Here is a 19,757-nt window from a genome sequence, read left to right as displayed (position 1 = left end):
GAATATTGCGTCTTCGTACACCATATGCATAGAGTCGAGTTATAACACGGATGTTTTTATAACACAGACACCCATTTTTACACATCCTACTTAGTGTTAAGTTGCCACACAAACATAATAGATCTGGCTAGACATGATGAGTGTCTTATACACTATAGTATATGGGTTTATATAAAGTTATAGAAATATATTTTACCTTTAGTTGAAACCAGAGCAGAAGCGGCCCCCGTGTGTCAACCAGGCTGGCGACCATTTGGTTGTAAATGTTACAAGCTCTTTCCATCCCCACTCCGCTACGACACCGCGTGGACAACTTGTGTAAGAGAAGAAGGGCGACTGGTAGTGGTGGATTCGCCAGCGGTTCAAGATTTTGTTTGGGGACTGGTTGTTCCATCATCAGACCAGGATTTCTGGATAGGTAAAATATATTTTACTATATATACATATAGCACGCATAACTTTCTACTTGGATGCATTGTCATTGCGCAACCAGTTATTGTGGTAAGAGCTTATATGTATTTAAGTTATATAGCTAATCTAACGCGCTTACATGTACGCATGCCCGTCTTGATTTATTATTAATTGCGCTTATTAATAAACATAATACACACTTCACAATTTTATTTTACTAGTGGGGTAAAGGCCCAAACCTTGACCTAAATATCTGCGCCCTGTGACCCCGCTTTAGGATCTAACCAATATAAAATAGAATGCTACCATACAAACAAGACAATACCATATATGAACAACATTGCAGGTCTGAACGATACAACAAACGAAAGCATTTGGAGATTTTCAAACGGGTATAATCTAAATTACTTTATTGGCCAATGGAACAACTTTAAAAACAAGTAAGATCTAGAAAGCAATCTAGTGCTACAGTAACTCAATGATTATTGTATACACAATAAGCGAATGCAAGTTAAAAACTATGGTATGATATATAGAGTGAAATAAAACATTTCTATTCGTGTTATGTTACGTAGGTCTGATCCGTAACAGTATACTATTGCGTCACTGAGAAAAAACGATTCAAATTTCCCGCCATTTTCAGCTTTCCGGACAAAGAATACAAAACGGACGATTGCGCTGAGGTGAAAAAGATCTACGCCGGGAAATGGAATGACGCCAATTGCAATAAATTCAATCCATTCATATGCGAAAGAGGGCCACGAGTGTGCGGATAGAAAAGGCTGCGCAGACGCTAGCATAACTAAGTGGTTGAATTAAACACTTTAATGTGACAGACATCTCACAATTATTTAAACTGTTGTTAGATTTATTGTTTATTGCAACGCATTTTCATGTTTCGAGGTCAAAAACCGCAACGAACACGATCGCGTGGTATATGCTGGGCGCTAATGGATTCGTCGTATTAGAATTTGATTGAGCTTCAACGTTTGTGTAATGTTCGTGACATGCTAAGCAATACAGCCCAAATACAGTTCAGCAGCTGTTATGTTATTATATGAAGGCATAAGGGGATAAAAGTAAGTTTTAAGTATAGTTACTGAAGTTATTAATTTGATGATTCTATATTGGCTGGATCTTTTTCATTACCATGCCACGTTTGCTAACTGTCACCGTGATTCTTCATAGAAATAGAAAGATCATTGCGACAGGAAACGGTTCAAACGGGCCTGTATAGCTTTTTATACCAAGCCCCGCACGCGTTTCCAACAGTACCTATAATCGTTCTTAAAGCGCAATTTTACCCTTTAGCGGCGATTAGGGAATTAAAAAATGAGTTTGTTGACTGGAACACACATAATTGCACGAAGTAACCTCATCCACAAGGAAATGATCCGCAGTGTATAAGAATAATTCTCGTTAATCAGTCGACACTCAAGCGAACGGATCATGTTACACAGTGTGTCAGACAGCAGCATGCAGGCAAGGATTAAACCCGCTTCTTGGTAAATAAGTGCTTTGTCGAACAAGGGTGCTGCCCGCTGTATAAAGCTACCATTGCGTAATGTCTGATCAGCATTTGCTCAGCGAAAAGGGGCTCTACTTGGCACTGCAGACTTGCAATGTAAGGATTAGATTACAGTACATAACTTATAGGAGGTAAAGGAAAAGGCGGAAGAACGTTAGATACAGGACAGGATGCGAGACGTAGCTGAATAGGAGTGGAAAGTACAGAGGGAGGGCTAAACATATACATTGTTATTTCTGTATAAAAGTTCCCGAAACGAGCGCTGTATAATCACAGGGTTTTTAAACCGTGCTTGGTCGATGGTTTATAAGCCCATGTGACTGAAAAAAAAATCAATCTGCAGGCGCTGTTAACTTGAAATAGGCGGGCCAATCGTATGTGTACCAGCAGTCACATGGTGTCAGTAAAATGAGACTCGCAGCTCGGTTTAATGCTTTTAACTGGTAACATGTCAAAGTGTGTCTTGTATTATATTACATGGGAATTTTTAAGCGGGAGGAAATATTGTAACAAGACAGCTTCCTTGCTACAGCAATTAAATAGTTTGGTAAACTGCGTCTGGTGGAGTTGTAAGACACTTGTTTTCGGTCAACACTGCAATTGTAAGAACTATTTATCTACCCGCTAGACGGTGCTAAAGAAGCATCATATTAGGAGCTAGAAAAGATCAAAACTTTGTTTCGTCCAATTAAACCTATTGCATTTTCGTCACTATGTTTACGGATATGACGTAACACATCGGAGTGACGTCACGACACCCGGAAAAGTTTCTCATTCGACCTACCGCCCACCGATTACCGTGCCAAAACAAATATATACTTTGTAAATTTCGACCGTGTCATTTTCATGGCACGACCGAATGTTGCCACAACATAGCCGTGATGTCACATCCTGTTACACGTCATCAAATACCAACCGAGGCTGCGTTCGATCCAACGAAATATGAGTTCTCGAAAACTCGCTACGTTTTGCTGCTAATTCCATCTAAAGACGTATTGTGACGTCACGTGGATAACGCGTAGTCTTAGAACAGCGATGCATCGACTTGATTTTTGTTTATCATCAACTTAACAAGAAACGCTGATATGTTCATTTGAAATTGTGACGGCCTGCATATACCTGTTGAGGCAGGTCTGTACGATCTACTGAATCGGAACAGGTAATGTTGCTGGCAATGGTCGTGTAAACCTGCAGCAGCTGGGTAGGGGGACCTAATGCTAAACTCCACCGACAAAATGACCGTAATTTTCAGCCGGATAAAAGCTCGAACCAACGAGACACGATATACCCCATGAATGTAGCAGGTATAGTTTGATACAGAATGTATGGGTTTTGCCCGCTGTACCGTTTGTGGCATGCGCCTGCTGTACAATTTTGTACCTTCAGTATAGCAATGCTTGGTGGCGTGGGTGTAAGAGGTGCATTGTTTAATACGAGCTCACGATGCGCTAGGAAAGCCCCGATGATCATATCCTATTACTGCATGTGTTGTGAGGCTCATAACGTAACCAACGTTTGCTTATTATCAAAGGAATGTCGTCATCGCATCCTTCCTTGAATATTAAGCAGTTATAACACTACGTGCTGTTATTGAAACTTCTACCTGGTAGATACCTGTTTCGGTTGTATTGTGTATGTGCAAAGTAAAGAGCAATTTATCTCTGGCTTGAAATTTGTGTTGTATACGAACGCAATGGCCATACGACTGCAATTGCACTTTAGTTGTAACATGATAGGACAGTTAACCGCTTCGTGCTTATCCACAGAAGATGATTTATGATTCGTTGTAGTCTTTCTTTCTCGGAGGCAGTTCTGTCACAAACTTGTTTTGATTCACTAAAACGGATATGATGTTTCCGGCGCTGTGACTCACGTTTCTACGCAGATCAAACCTTTTAAAACGCATCGGACCACCCCAGCTCCAGAATTAAACAGTCGACATACCTCCGCGGCACGAAGACTGCATGGAAACGTACTGGTAAGTTGAATTGTATATGCTTACTATATGCTTGATTATTGGTGGAGCAAAAATGGGGTACAAATGCTCGACCGTTTAAGAAACGGCATATTGAGATTTTCTATATGCTGGGCGAGGTCGTCCGACAAAGCAGGCCAGGAAACTGAGATTCTTATAGAGTTGGCCGATTATGCCAATATATTTATTAGCATTTTAACAGGCTTTCGTGTAAACGTATATATGCTCAGTAATACAAGTGCTGGTACGATATTAAACTAACGAAGTTCTTGAATGAAATAAATGGTGAATATTTTCAGCTCTTGCTGTGATGGCTAGATCTTAAGAGAAAGCCTTAACTCGTCTTCAATAATATAGAGTTTGGTGCTTGGTTATTATTCGCGTTGTAATATTATGATTATTGTGTGGGGTTGGCAATATGGGCGCTTGTTTATACTGCTGGAGGACGGATTAATGGGGAAGATATTTATAGTGATAAGATAACAGGAAACCTCGGAAGATAACAGAGTATCCTAATCCATTGGCCATCATATAACGGGTAGCCTGATAATGCAGGCGGCGTATGGTTTGTGAAGGATTCGGAAATGGTTTTGTTGCGATTTAAGCAAGCGACAGGAGCATCAAATCGCTGCAGGTTATCCGGATCAGGGTGTGTCCTATAGGGGCCTAATTTGGGCGTTTTTTAACTGACTCAAGTTTTCAGAGCAGCAGGGGGAAATGACGCATTATACGTAGCAGGAGACAGAAGAGCTGTAACTTCCGGTTCGTCTCTTCTTCGTTTCTTTTTTCTCCTTTCTCTCTCTCTTCTTAGTCCTTTTGTTTTTGTTTTAATAAAGCGGAGGAAAGTGTGGGATCATCAGTAACACAAGGACCAGATGACAAGACACTTGCCTAATGTACGGTGCCTGGTAGTTTCTTCGTATACCATGTATGTAAGCAACTAACTTACAGAGGAAGCATCATCAAATCTGGCAACAAAGGAAGACCAAGGCGGTGAGTAAGCTTAACAATATTGTATTGCTGACTATTTAAGATAAGTGTTTCGTGTCAAGCCTCTCCCGGCAGGGTAACCGTCTCCTTTTGGTGCAGGAGTTTGTATATGAACATCTAGCACCATTAGAAAATGGTAATTTTAACCGGGAACTTTCAACTGGCTCAATATATATATAAAGTATCATTGTAATTAATAGGCAGTAACGTATGTACTTGTTCTTTGTATAATTTTTTACGCTGCGGAGAAAGTTTCTAAAAAAACACTTGGTGATATATGATATTACAGCAAACTTCTTCGTTACTAAAGATGGGTGTGACCATTAAGGATATCATTCAAGTTTTACAGAAATCCTGAACATATGTGAAGTGCATTTACAAGAAGAAAAGCTCAAACACACACCATGGTTTGAAGGCTAGAGGGTCGAAGGTTCGAGTCCGGGTTTGGTAGGAACACTTATTGACTTTTGTAATGTGAGGTGTTGGGATGATTTTATATTAACGTAGCTGTATATTGATTGGTTGGTTAAGACCAACTCCGGGTTAAGTTCCAAGTCAAATGACGAAACGCGTCAAAGGATTTCATCCTTACAAAATAGAAATCTTATAAACAGAATAACAAGTTCGCAATTTGCTTTTGAATATCTCACAATAAAAATACCAACGAAATTATAAAGTTCGTTTATAAAATTCCGAACAAAGAGATATAACTGTATATAGCTATACTTTATCCCCAAATATATTAACATTTAAATCATTCTAAATATATTAAACTTAAATATGGTAAAATAAATCAAAATAAATGCTGCCGATGTTTTACTTGGTGTTTTTACCAAGTTATACTAAATACGGAGCGAACAAAAATCAAGTCCAACTAACAGTGTAACAAAATATACATATTTCGCCGATAACTGGCAACAGCCGTTTGTAAAATACGTTCAGTATTACAAATACTTTTGGGTTAAAAGATACTTGAATTTGAAAGAGTGATGATAAAATGGGTGTGGCATATAGGTATTGAAACGCAACTTTCACAAGCTTTATGATTACACAATCTCTTTACACAAAGGTATGCATTACACTGGTGTGAATCACTGTTATATAAACAAACACCACCTAAGGTTAACAATAACATTGTCTTCCTGTAACTGTAATGTATATACAACATCAGCATAACAATGTTGCGCTTAACATGGTTGCTTAGCCTATACGAATCCTATATATAATGCAACCCGAACCATTTAAATAGAAGAAGCAATTCAGCCGATTTGAATAGAGTTTTATAAATATGTTTATATACATATGGAAAAAGTTAACATATTCCAACATAACTAAATTGTAAGCGGGTGTTACATTCTAAACAGATATGCTCGGATAAGACACATTTATACTGAGATGGGAAAAGATGGGACACTATTTCGTTCTATTTTCTCGTCGCATTTGGTAGTAAACAAAGAACATTCAAACAATTATAAAATCTTATCTTCACGACTGACATAGATCATTGCTAATTGTTTGAAACACGTTCAGGATATTGTAATATTATGTGCTAAAGGTGTCTCATATTGCCCCACTCTAGCATAAGTTATGCAATGAAACGTCCCGAACCGTAATATGTTCATTTTACTTGGAAGTGGTTCTTGCTTAATTATATAATTAATTACTGTCCTATATGCTCCTTTTGATTCGTTTAATTTTTCTATGTAAATGTAACATATCATACAAGGCTTACATATTAAAACGCAACATGGAATACAAAGACGTTGATTTAAAAGAGCGGGAATTATACCAAAACAGTTAAAATAATTTAACGAAGTTGTTTCGCAGTCGTTTTGTTTCAGTAAAGAGTAGGAAATGACGTCATAATACGTGCGACCGTCGGGCGTTTTCTTACAATTTTGCCACGTAAACACAATGTAGAATTTTCTGATAAAAAATTCTTGACAAAAACAACTTTAGTTCGTTTCGAGCCTATGATGGAACAAACAATAGAAAAGTAACGACACTATGACGTAACAGTGTAACTTCACGAAGCTGATCTAAAATAGAAATGCATTATCATTTGTGACGCAATAATCAAACTGGATGAATAAACAATTATTTAAATTTCTTTTTTTATAGACTTCAGTTAAAATACTCTGGAAAAGCAAAACATTTTCAAATTTTCAAATCAATGCAATAACAAAGTTGTATGAATGCAACACATTATCCTCCCGTTTATGTTGATTCTAAAAAATGTATCCGGAAATCCTCGAAGTGGAAAAATACACCAATTCCCATAATTATATAATTATAAATGAAGCCAGTATGATGGGTAAACCTAGTGTAAAGGATAGACATCTAAAATATTTCACATCTGACAACTCATTAACAAAAAGTTAAACCAAATATCGCATCTGGAAAGAAAATACAAACCGAAAAAGTGAGAAACACGCGAGTCTCGTGATATAAATTAACTTGAATCGGATACAGATAAGTTGTTTGTTACATAAGAATCGATTACATTTGGTATTGTGTCGTAACAAAAGAAATTATTTGATGGAAGTTTAAAGGTCGGATGACCCCCGCCTAAACGCGCCACTGTGACGTAATAAAGGCTACTGCCACGTGATAATGTTTAGAAAAAGCGATTTTTTCGATGAATCGCACACCCAGTGGTGACCGCGAACTATTAGAAAAACACGAGGCAACACTGGGACAAATGGTCTTTAAATATGGATGAATGAAACTTACTTTATCCTCGCATGGCGGTGCAACAACAGCTGTTATAACACCGGTGTTCTGTTTTATACACACTATGCGGCTTATGCCCACTTATAAGTGACCATAATATTTCTAATTGTAATTAGCAAACTTTTTAAAATATCAATGTTTTTTTTAAACAAGAACAGAAGCTTGCGCCCGAACCAAAAGTAATAAAACATCAAATAATCCGACTCACCCGACCACACACGCACAGCAACGCGCACATACATTCGCTTCTGTGTGTTTGGTTGCCAAGGACCCACCGCTATTAGTCGCCGATCGAACGACGTCAAAATTCGCGGCCACCTTTATCGGCGACGTTAAGCTCCTAAACAAAGAGATTTATTATATATTTTCTAAAATTCATAACAATGTTTTTCAAAATCGAGGATAGCCTATCAACACACAGTAATTCTCGTTGCTTTTAAAGTCTCGTTGATCTTGATAGATCTCGAAACGATCGCAATGTGTGTTTATGATGTCACAGCGCCGCCTATTTTGACGCCGCGAGGGTTTATGGAGCGTCGATCGGGTTACGACGCTGCCGTTTACGTTGTTTTGTGGAAACTATTCCGCTGGATTGACTTACGAGGAAGATTGGAATCCATTGCTGGCCGTCTATTGTCGTTAAACGACCCGAAACTTACAAGACAAGACCCAACTAAATGCACGGTAAGGATATTTGTTTGTTTGTGTGCTTGTGTAAACTGAGACACTGTGGACAAAGAACTGAGTTATTGCCACAAATTATGTTCTTTGACATAAAGGGAGACAGCGCGACTTTAAGTCAATGTGATTTTAGTTTTTACCCTGGTCTCAAAGATAGGACACCTAAGCTTAAAGAATAACTTTTTACCGGAAAAGCGCAGTTTTATTTATTTGATTTGAAAAATGTTTGAGTTAGAGTTGAACTTAAAAGCAATTATACAGCTTGTATGAGCTAGGAAATTACAACATTCAGGCTTTTAAAATGAAAAAGAATTAATTTAAAAGCAAAAATAGCATTAGGAATATATCTAAGATTAGATAAGAAAATATAAGTTTGATAATTTGTTTAAAAAGCTTAATTAAGAAATAGAAATCATATAAACAATGAATAGCGAAACGCCAAGTCCATTAAAATCTCCAACAAAAGTCGTAATTAAGATTTCACCAGTAGAGGGCGACAAATTGTTTTCACCAAGTCCAAATACTGGAAAAGGTTCATAGAGATATTATAAAATCACTGATATCATATAAATAATATAAGTTGTAGGTTGTGTCTGTGTGTGTTAAAGTTTTAAGCAAGGAGTCATTCACTTTAGAGTGTCGTTATATTATTTTGGTCTCGTTATGCTAGGGTCTTGTTTTTTTAAGGTTTTATTTGGCATTATGGTCTCATTTCATTATAACGACGATTAGTTCATTATACGACTTACTGTCACATACTGTGTGATGTCTTTCAATTAATATGCCAACCAATTTTGAAATTGCAGAAAAAATAACATTCTTAGATTTGTGGAGAAAATAAATATCTAGTTTGTTTCACAGTGGGTTTTGTTTTAATAGTTTTACGAGCTTTAAATATAGTTTGGAGGTGTTTTCTCAATTGAACATGATCGCTTTTTCGGTTTAAATATTTTATAAGCTTTAAATGTAATTAAAGTGACTTCAATTAACCTTTACATTAATCCCACCCACAGGAATGAAGTCGTCCTTAAAATCCCGTCGTCAGTCGATGCTCGTCGTTACCACGCCAACCGCCCAAGTGAAGCATGTCGCGGTACGGCGATTATCGGAGCCGATGATTCACGAAGACACGGATGAGCGAGGATCAGATGTTTCGTTCCCAGAGATGTTGGGAGTCGAGGAAGAAGAAGAGTTTGTTCCCCAGCACCACCAAGTGAGGGTTTTAGTTATTTTTTAATTTTTAAGGTTTTTTTACACAGGGGTCTCAATATTAAAGGAGAGTAAGAGTTTAGAGTTTTGAATTTTAATTAATAGGGTACAAAAATTGTATTAGGTGGTTTTGGGAGATTCATTTTTTTTCAGTCATGGTTACTTAGCATTCCCAGGTTTATGGGGTGTTAGTAAAGGTCGCTATAAATTTTTGAGGGTTTTGAAACTTGGGGTGCAAGAATATAGCAAGCAAAGTTTTTTATTAATATAAGTTCATGTGTTTTGGGACTTTGTTACAGTTTATGATTTTTCCTTTAAATTACGACCCCCCCCCCCAAAAAGTTATGTTGGTTTATGTGTTGTGTAAAGTTATTTTATAAAATTGGGGTGTTTAAACTGGCTCCACAGGAACCAATATGATGTGACCTCAAAGGATTGGGAACCCTAAGTTAGAGGTTGGGACCCATAATGTTAAACAATAAACACTCAAGTGTTAAGAACACAGTTTTTGGGGCCCCAAGGTAGACATGAGTCACAATTAAACAATAAACACTCACAGGTTTTATATGAATTGCTTGGTGCCGATAAAGCTGAATCGATTCTTAATCCAAAGATGGAAGAACCTGCGAAAAATAACGAAGAAATATCAGAAATGAAACATCGGAAACGTTTGCCAGCAGGTTAAATAAATAACTACTAATGACAGTTAAGTCATTGAAACAACGTCCATATTAAAATGTCTATGTATTCAGGTAATCCACTGGACCTGAACAAAGATTCTATTTGCTGGACTGAATATTTTTTAAGTTCCATGCCTTGTTTTTAAATTTTATGCCATTTTATACTGCTGGAGAATTATTTAAATCCATTTTAAAATGTGTGTCTGCATATTCATTAGACACAAGCAGACACACATTAGGCACAAGCAGACACATATTCATTAGACTTAACAAAGTTGTTCAACAAACTGTTAATGTCAAATGTCTGAGCTCTTGCATTACCCCACTATACCTCTAACATTAAATTATTCCTATTTTTGACAAAAACATAACGCTCTTCCACAAAGTCTATTAATAAATATTCATACTAGTGTTTTATGATTATTTGTTAATACATTCCCAGTTGACACGGGTGTTGGTGCTGATGCTTTGTGGAAAATATTAAAGAAAGAATCTGATCGTAAACTACAATCAATGGACAACAGGATTCCAACAGAATGGAAGGTTTACATTATTTTAACATTCTTTCAGTGTTCCAACCAATTTGCATAAGCTTTAAAAAAGTTGGGAAGCACTGGCTTGCTTAAAGAAAACAACCTAAATTTATAACTTAAAAAAATATGATTTCTATTTGTATAGCAATAGCTATACAACAAGAGTTATACTTTCTTTAACAAAAAATTATAAAATCAGGTTTAAAAATACCATTTTTATGCAATACACCTGCATATAAATTATGAAATCACCCATTCCATGTCATTATTACAAAACAATGGAATCAATTGAGTTAATTATTTTAATCAAATCCCAAATTTAAATAACTTCCTCAAAAGAAAATGGATCAGAATGAGAAATTTAAGGTAATTTTTTTTTAATAAAATCTGACAAATACTTCTGTAAAACATAAAAGATGGTTAAACTTGAATGAACTACTGAGTTTATTAAATAGAGATGATTGATTTGGTTTTCTATTTAAAATCCCGGAAGGTATATAATTTGTCTTGTTTCTATTTGTGTAACATGATATGTTTAGTCAAGCTGTCAAAATAACACGACAGTAAACCGTAACAAACAAAGCTTGTGGGTTATCAAAACAAATTGTGAGGTGACAAGCCCGCGATGACACAAAGTTGTGTGTAATATCCAAAACAAATTACTCGCTCAATAACAGTAGATGACACGAAAATATGATGTCTATGCTGTGTCATGCCGACCACACACGATTGCTCGATAAACAGGAAAGAGCAGTCACAATGTTACTGTGATGTCACAAAACATGCGACTGCTAAGATACCAAAAGCCGAAAATATGTTTTCATTTTAACCATATCACGATTAGTTAAATAATGTCTACTGAACGCTTGCGCATCAAAATGTTGCCAATTAATTATCTTGTTCTCAACAAAAAGATTTTGCTTTCTTTGTGAGAACATTAATCAAAACATTTCAAAGAAATGCAAAGCATGATGTAAACCTAATGCTTATGCTTTTGCATTGCTAAATGCAGCAATGCAGACTATATTACACAAAAGCGAAAATCTTTTAGGTAGAATGTCTTAAACCTTTTGTAGACGACACAAATATTAAGCAGAAATTAATAGAGAAACTTTAGTGACCCAACTTAAGAAACTAAATTTCACTTAAGTGTTTTGTCTCATATAATAATATTATCAAACTTCCATTTACCTTAGGTATCATATGGAGCATTTCTAAGAGACAGCCTCAACCAGAATCGTTCCATTGTACATCGTAGCTTCACACACCATGTAGACGTGCCAGAACTCGACAAACTGATGGACAAACGATACAGAGTTAGTATCTGGTTGCTTTCACATCATTTATAAATCAAAAAGTCATATTGTTTTATATAATTTGTTTTTTTTTATCATCTTAGATATTCCAGCTAACTTACTTAAGTGTCTGGCTTTTACACCATTTTGTTAATTTAAAAAATGAATTTTCTAAATATTCTGTTATTTCTGCCACCCCACATAATGCAAAATATATATATACATTTTCTTTCCCTCCCATATTAAAATAATACCTTTATTTTAATGTTATGTCTGTCATTTGACATTACTTTATACAGTTTATGAAAAAATAGAATGTAATATATCAATTTGTTTCAAATCAGTGTTGGGGAAGTAGGCAAATAGTTTTACCAGAAAAAAACAAGTCCCATACAACACACTGTAATAATTAATCTATTTAAACGCAGGAAAGAGTAAGAAAAGCAAGACACCACACAAATGTGATGTTTAGAGCATCGGAGAACAACAAAAACAAAACAACTTTGCTTCTCAGTAACAACCCTGTGCCCGATTATAATGATAGAGAAGGAACGCAAACCTTACACAGGTGAATAAGCAGGGTGGTTAGAAAGTCATTTAACACTTACATATTCATTAATAGGCATGTTTCAGCATAGAACCAAGGAGGCTAATATAAATAATAATTATAAATGATGTTGAAAGTGAATATGTTAACATCAATAGGCTTGGATCTTTCTTATTTTGTTTCTAAACACCTCATCAGTAAATATGGAAAAAATACTAGAACACTGCACAGTTACTTTCCAAGCACCCTGTACTTCATCCCACAGACATAAATTACAAAATTACTCCCCATATCATCATTCAGTTGTCATAACCTTGCATTTCGATAATTATGGTATTCAAACTTAATAATAAACATGTAGGATTAACATAAAAGTTTTACAAAAAATACTACAAAACATGAATAAATCTCAAAAAGTGCAATCAATGTAAATGTAAAATTAATAAAAATTTCTTACCCAAATGGTTTTTCAGATATTTCAGCGAAAAATTTGCGATTGACGAAAAATCGGAGACGAGTGAAAGAGATCGAATTCTGGAAGAAGAGGAGCGCGAGGACGTTCGGAAAAGATTTTCCAACATCCATTTCCTGTCAGAGGATGCCTGCAGAACAAGAGGAACATTTTATGGAAAATACGCAAAACTCGATGATTTGAAAATGGTGGGTAAATATAGTTTTACTCTTCGGATACAACAGCGAAGTACTATAATATTAAACCAACAAAGAGAATTGAATCAGCAGCAAAAAAAACAACGTTAAAACAAGCTATAGAGCTTTTCATTAAAATTAAGGAATTTAAAAAAATTGGCAACAATTGGCTCTTTGTCACCATCTAGAGGATGAGTACAAAGCAGCGCCAACTTTACTAACAAAGTTTTAATTTCACCATAATGTTGAAATATACAAAATAAGAATATGTAGCATGAGTTTGTAAGTTATATTATGTTATAATGAATGTAACTAACTTTATTGTGGCCGGAATACGACAGTCATTATAACACAGGTGTTCATACACCTCACGCCAGCTTATGAGTTACCATGTATGCTACTTTGTGGGTGATTATTACCTCCCAATTTAAAAGTTGCAACTTTTGTGTGGCAGGTGACGGACATCCCTGGCTATAAAAGTTTACTCCCCCCATCAATGACATCACGGATCACTATCAGTGCTCCAGTTCATGACTTGTCAGGGTTTCGACCTCAGATTGGACAAAGACGACTATTTTCAAGAAAGCCTTCAACAGCAAAACAGGATCCAAAATGGCAGCCTCTTACAGTGGGAGCATTGATGGAGTACGCACCAACTAAACGGATTTTAGGCTTTGGTGAATTTGGGTACGGCCAAGCTTCAAGATGGAAGACTCCAGCTCCAAGCACTGCCTGAAACCGAATGATAATAAACACACTACCATTTACCATCATGTGCAAATACCACTGAGATTGCGTTTAAATTACACAGAGTGGAAACTTACCTTCTGCCAATTTTCAGGACTAAATTATGAAATCAGTGCTAAGAATGACTGCCTTGTAGCGCTACTTTGTTTTAACTGCTTTTTAATATAACAACCGCTATATAGTTACTTTAACTGTTGTGAATTAAACTTAAAATATACTCTTTTATCTACATTTTTTAAACTGTAAACTAACAAGCAAATTAATGCTGTAAGTAACAAAAAAACTACATGTGTGCTAAAATAAACTTTAATACTATCATTTATAAACTAAATACAAACCTGCTTTAAGTTATTTTTTATTCTCTATCGTGGGAATCAGTGGCAATGATTTAGAACCAACAAGATTTCCATCAGGTAACACAACAGCATCTTAGAGGTTATACAGACTTCAACTACGGTCATTTTCAATGCAGGAAACTAATTAAACCAAGCTGTACAGATAAGCATGCAGCATTTGGATCAAGAAATAACCGAAGTTTTTACCATAATGTGCATAAAATCTGTAAAGGCAATGGAAGTTTTAGTATTTCGAACTTCAAAAACGTATCAACTGTATTTGTGAACTACCAAATTTACTTTGAATGAAAGTAAACAACAAACTTTTCAAGTTACTCAAAGAACAAGCAGTTTCAAAGCGATCTTTTATTTGAACTTTTTAATGAAATTAACCTAAAACGGGCACCAAGAATTTATTTATTTGAACAGATCGTGTTGCCACGAGTATTTCCAAATTTATTGTTGGTAAAGTTTTTACTGAAACAGATAACGCATATAAATAACAAATATTTAGTGGAACACTTTGTACATCTTAGCACGAATGTTGGCGTAATCTGGGAGGGCTTCTGTTGGTCCAATAGATGCAACAGCAGGACACGAATCCCACACATACTGTTTCATCACTTTCTTCACATCACTGATGTTAACGTGCTGGAAAATATTAAAAACTTATAAAAAACCATGGTGTAGTATGAGAATACGCTTAGTATCCATCACAGCCGATGAATATGGATTCAAACGGTTTAGTATGATTTAACACACTTATTCGGTTACAGTATTTTTAAAATAATAATCTATTGTCATAATTCCATACACGAGGGGACCAGTGTTGCACATTAGGTTTACAATCACTTGGTGTTAGCATAAAACCAAAATGCTAGAGATGAAGAAATAATAAGTTGTTATGTTACAGTTGGGTGGAGGTATAAGCCCCCAAACAGCCTGCCTTTTATAAATCCCATCCAATAACCAAAGAAACACACGCCTGTCGCAAAATGCCATTCTATTGGTTTAATTATGGTGACCATTGGTTTGGTATGCAATGTGATTTAAATGTCAGTTAAAGGGCATCTGGGAGATTCATGCGGAAATATTGACATGCCAGAGACTTCTGCTAAAAACAACAACAAACTGTGTATATTTACTGAGATTCGGCGAGCCATTTCTGGCCATGGGATTCTGCGTCCGTAGCAAAGCATCTGTCGACCAATATCCTCACAAATTGGAGTGGTTCCATCCAACATGAGAGCCATGTTTGTAAGCAACGTGTTCTGGGCTCTGGAAACTTCAAACTCAGTCAGGTCTGTGCACAATCTCATCCTGTGTGTAGTATAGGGTTAACGACAAACAAAAATTCAAAAAATACCCACTCACAAAGTAACATACACTGTAACTCGTAAGTCTGCACGAGGTGTATGAACACCAGTTTTTTTTTTGGTCAGGTGAGGATAAAGTATGTTACATTCTCGAAAGCAATATAAAAAAATTAGAAAATAGCAAATCCTTGGAGTATTCGTGTGCCATAACTACTTTCATACTGTAAATGGTAAAATATTTTTTTTGGAAATATAAATTATTAGCAATGGCAAAACATAGGGTGTCTCTACTCTTATATCCCAGTTGAACTTATACTACGATGGACATAACACATTTAAAACATTTAGACCCATGCATGCTATACCATTCGTCTTGTACACGAATTGTACAATCGTAAATATTATCGTTGTCGCTCACAAAGTAGATTCCCCTGTAAATAGGAATAATATAAAGATTTAATATGAAAAAATTAACTGTATTTGATATATAAAGTGAACCAACTATAAAACAAGCGAAACACTACGGTACAATCAAAACAATACCGGATCACAAGATACAAACGTTTACTAAAAAATTTAAACATTTATAAAAAAACACACCATTTCTAGTGCATGATGATCTGGTTTATAAAAACAGGTTTCCTAATATAATATTTATGACATGAACATATTGAACAGTTCCACTAAAAATACTACCTATAGTGTAAAAATCAGTGCTCTTTTAAGAAATATACCCCCCCTTCCCCCCTTTCTCTCCCAGAATTGCGCAAAAATACTTCGTAACTACCCTTTAAAACATCATCAGCATACAACCTAGAACCTACCATAGTCCAGTATCGGTGTACAATGTGTTGAATGATTGAAAACTAACACAGAGACCTTCCCGTGCCATTCTTCTCACCAACGGGTTGGGGAAATGCGCCCCATTGGCTGAGGATCTGTCCCATGTTCCAATTATCTGTGTGATGTCATAACGCTTAATAATTCTTAGCATAACTTTTCAAGTTTTTATTTTAACAAAAAAGAAAATTCGTGAAATGATCTGGTGTGTAAGACACCAATGTTAAACCTTATGAGGTGTATGAATACTCCATTTGTGTCTGGTTCAAAAAAGGCACCCATGTTATAACTTAACAGTGAGCAGGAGGTGTAGGAATGCATCATGTGTGTCTAGTCTGGTGTATAAGATGACAATGAAATCTTTGTATTGTGACAACAAGCAGGAAAAGTATAATGATACTTCTTTCTCAGATACAAAATCACTAACATACAAACAAATTATTCCAATGCACAGAACACCAGAACCAACCGAACCTGGTTAGCGATCATGAGAGGAATGGTATCGGGATGTTCCCATCCTACACCTTCAACTGCCATGGCAACATGGACGTATGGCATGTGGTCGTTGCGGTGGCGAAGCTGTGAATATTTACATAGGGGAGGTTAGAGGTTTATAGGGTGAGTTATGGGGTCTTATGGTGTCTCCTGGTATGTAGCTATGTAGGCTAGAGTTGGTGCATTAGATCGTCTCATGAAATAAAACTATAGAATATATATCATGGGATTAACTTTATATAGATCATGGGAAACATGGGACATATATGCTTGCTCCTTTCTAGCATTTATACGTAACAACTAGGAATTCAAGAATTTAAGAACTTGTAACAAAGTGAACCTTATTTCAAAAGGGCCATATTTCATGTACATTACGCCTATGAAAACACTCACATCACTGCCAGTAAAGGTGCAAGGTTGAAGTTTCAAAGGTGATGGATCCTGGTTATCCGATGAAACTGTTGTGCCAAAGAATTCCTTTGCGAGGTTGACAAGTTTATCGTGGTTGACACCTCCAGCTGCTGCGAGGACCATTCGGGATGGACTGGGGGGGGGGAATGAGGGGGTTATGACATGTCACCCCATCACGGGGGCAAACCTGTGGTGGCAACGTAAGCAGACCTACCTTGGAATTATCTATATTGCACTAATAAGTAAACTTTGCAGGCAATTGTACCGTTTATAAAGATACATAAAAACAAAGACGTGCCCCCAAATGTATCAGCCCTTTTTCTTTTGTTTTAAAATCAATACAAGACTAAGGTAAAATACTTTGAATACAAGCATGCCAATGCAAGTTACTTGTAATGTTGCTTGATGTAAGTAACAAGATCCTGTCTGTTTATTTTCTTGATATTTTCAGATGGTCCAAGTATAGTGAGACCAAGGGAGGTTCCTTGGTAAGCAGTGGAGTGAAGGTAATCAAACACAACTTCCTGGAGGGAAATATAAGTTGCGCAAATAAAGTTTATCCAGTTTTTGCTATGTTAACTTAACATATTTAATGTTTTATGTACTCAGTCATATATATCGTCCATTTACAGTTAATTACTCAGGCAGTTTGATCTCTTTTAGTGTCCAAGTGCTTGAACCAACTACCCATCTATTACAGTGCACATTTTTGCCCAGCAATAGTTTTACATTTGTCAGTTGCTGTTTAAACTTAAAGACTCAATTACAGACCTAAAAAAACAAATGTGTTTTCAAGCTGCTAATATTAAACATGACGACTCACTTGTTGGTTTTGTTCAATTTCCTCCATTTCTCTAAGAATGACTCCTCGTTCTCGTTCAATCTCCGCTTCACCCAACGTGCTGTTCTGTATGATGTCAGCTAATATTTCGACAGCTGGAGATAAAATGTTAAAGTAAGATGTTAATGACGGTTTTGAATATATTTCGATTTAATTAAATGACATAATTACTCAAAAAAAGAATACAAAAGAAAAATTGCTTTGAAACAGATTAAACATTTTAAATTTGTAAAACTATTGAGTATAACTAATAATATATATAAATATACTACTAATACTATACACAAAAATCAACTGCTCAACAGATCTCTAGCCCCACCTTGTGGCAAGTCTTTGCTAAAAGATTTAGCGTAATAAACTGTTTGTTCCCGTGAGGTATAAGCATTCAAGTGAGCTCCCATGTTCTCTACCTCAAGTTCAAGGTCGAGCTGAGTTCTGTTGGCTGTGCCCTGCAAAACATTATGTGGATTACTTACATTGTATATATTAATACTCTTTTTATATCGACGCACTAGAATGACTATAAAAACAGTTTTTAATGATAGGCAAAGATATACATCAATGAAAAAAAATATTATTGGTTTAATTTAAACATGATTCTATGAAAATAAAACTAAAAATATTTAAACTGAAAGCACATTGTGTTTAAACATTTTTCAAAATAAATATTATATATATACATCAAAAATACGATTTCATACCTTAAAAGCCATGTGCTCCAAGAAGTGAGCTGTTCCATTATTATCATTGGTTTCATATCTGCTACCAGCATCAATCCACAAACCAACTGTACATGTGGACAAACCAGAATCCTCAGAAGCTACACGCAGTCCGTTAGCAAGCGTGGTGACTCTTGTTTCAGGAGTGTTTACTTGGACCGACGCTTGGGTGGATTGCATCCGGCGAGACAGGATCTGGAACATTTTTAATGTTATGAAATAATAGCCTTAATATATTATTATATATGAAATTCTTGCATTAGAAAGAGTGAAGGGACGTATTGAGAATTGAATGTTCACTGGTTTACGGTGCGAGAATACCAATTAACATGCTATAACATGGTCTCAGAATAAAGTATGAGGTTTATATTAAACTAATACACATGTATAAAAGTAACTCTACAATGCGACAAACAGTAGCAATTTTCATAATAAGAATTACTACGTATATATTCAATTAACTGCAGCTCTACGGTATTATCATTATTTAGTACCAATTTACGACATCTATACAAATCAGTGATAACGTTTAGTGACTTACGCTGCGCGGCTGTTGTACTGTACATCTTCTAAGAGCATTGGCTAACCGGGAAACTGCAGAAGAAGCCATGTCCAGTCCCAAAACGTAAAATTAACCACAACAAAACTTTTCCAAACTAATTCAACTTTTTGGTCGGTCACCTTTGCGCAATGAACTGCGCATTAGAACAGATGACCGGTAGGACCAAACGTAAATTAAACACAGACGTCTTTCTTTTCCTAGATTATTTTTTTTCAGCTTCACGCGAATTATGCTCATGCCGTTTTTTATTTCTTTATCACA

At 35.9% G+C, this 19,757-nt stretch overlaps 2 protein-coding genes, 1 long non-coding RNA gene and 1 other non-coding gene across 5 annotated transcripts; 2 read left to right on the top strand and 2 right to left on the bottom strand.

The window, feature by feature from the left end:
* Positions 1–323: 323 nt before the first annotated feature.
* On the bottom strand, positions 324–9,390 carry LOC113474747. The gene is made up of 3 exons (XR_003396432.1): positions 9,309–9,390; positions 7,846–7,977; positions 324–410 (listed from the first exon to the last, which is right to left on the bottom strand). It is a non-coding gene; the product is annotated as an uncharacterized LOC113474747 (long non-coding RNA).
* mir29 (microRNA 29) lies at positions 4,984–5,042 on the top strand. Its single transcript, NR_034328.1, has one exon. It is a non-coding gene; the product is annotated as a microRNA 29 (primary transcript).
* Positions 8,091–14,318, top strand: LOC100185515 (testis-specific gene 13 protein). Of its 2 annotated transcripts, none has more exons than XM_018814505.2 (8): positions 8,091–8,321; positions 9,332–9,531; positions 10,087–10,207; positions 10,650–10,750; positions 11,937–12,056; positions 12,464–12,603; positions 13,056–13,242; positions 13,685–14,308. In XM_018814505.2, exons 1-8 carry the CDS (start codon positions 8,315–8,317, stop codon positions 13,964–13,966), a joined length of 1,158 nt encoding a protein of 385 aa, XP_018670050.1. In that variant the 5' UTR covers positions 8,091–8,314; the 3' UTR covers positions 13,967–14,308. The 2 variants fall into 2 exon arrangements, with proteins under 2 accessions (XP_018670050.1, XP_002129340.1); XM_002129304.2 differs by lacking the exon at positions 8,091–8,321 and adding an exon at positions 8,440–8,850 and having other exon boundaries at positions 13,685–14,318.
* Positions 14,319–14,660: 342 nt separating this feature from the next.
* On the bottom strand, positions 14,661–19,636 carry LOC100183154 (mitochondrial-processing peptidase subunit beta). Its single transcript, XM_002129430.5, has 11 exons — positions 19,476–19,636; positions 18,917–19,129; positions 18,535–18,664; positions 18,198–18,310; positions 17,765–17,898; positions 17,357–17,507; positions 16,943–17,047; positions 16,453–16,586; positions 15,994–16,059; positions 15,458–15,632; positions 14,661–14,963 (listed from the first exon to the last, which is right to left on the bottom strand). The coding sequence occupies exons 1-11, from the start codon at positions 19,542–19,544 to the stop codon at positions 14,823–14,825; spliced, it is 1,431 nt and encodes a 476-aa protein (XP_002129466.1). The 5' UTR covers positions 19,545–19,636; the 3' UTR covers positions 14,661–14,822.
* Positions 19,637–19,757: the final 121 nt, after the last annotated feature.

This window comes from Ciona intestinalis, chromosome 12 (assembly GCF_000224145.3).
Source record: "Ciona intestinalis chromosome 12, KH, whole genome shotgun sequence".
Lineage (NCBI taxonomy): Eukaryota > Metazoa > Chordata > Ascidiacea > Phlebobranchia > Cionidae > Ciona > Ciona intestinalis.
The sequence above is the reverse complement of the archived record's forward strand: the minus strand, read 5'-3'. Positions and strand labels throughout refer to the sequence as shown.

Bases quoted from the DNA above. Each gene is read 5' to 3' on its own strand.
- LOC100185515 (XM_002129304.2), top strand. From the start codon at position 8,742: ATGAATAGCGAAACGCCAAGTCCATTAAAATCTCCAACAAAAGTCGTA. The intron at 12,604-13,055 runs GTGAATAAGCAG...ATGGTTTTTCAG, and splicing joins GGAACGCAAACCTTACACAG to ATATTTCAGCGAAAAATTTG. The intron at 13,243-13,684 runs GTGGGTAAATAT...TTTGTGTGGCAG, and splicing joins AACTCGATGATTTGAAAATG to GTGACGGACATCCCTGGCTA.
- LOC100183154 (XM_002129430.5), bottom strand. From the start codon at position 19,544: ATGGCTTCTTCTGCAGTTTCCCGGTTAGCCAATGCTCTTAGAAGATGT. The intron at 19,130-19,475 runs GTAAGTCACTAA...AAAATGTTCCAG, and splicing joins CAGTACAACAGCCGCGCAGC to ATCCTGTCTCGCCGGATGCA. The intron at 17,508-17,764 runs GTAACTTGCATT...CCCCCCCCCCAG, and splicing joins TACATCAAGCAACATTACAA to TCCATCCCGAATGGTCCTCG.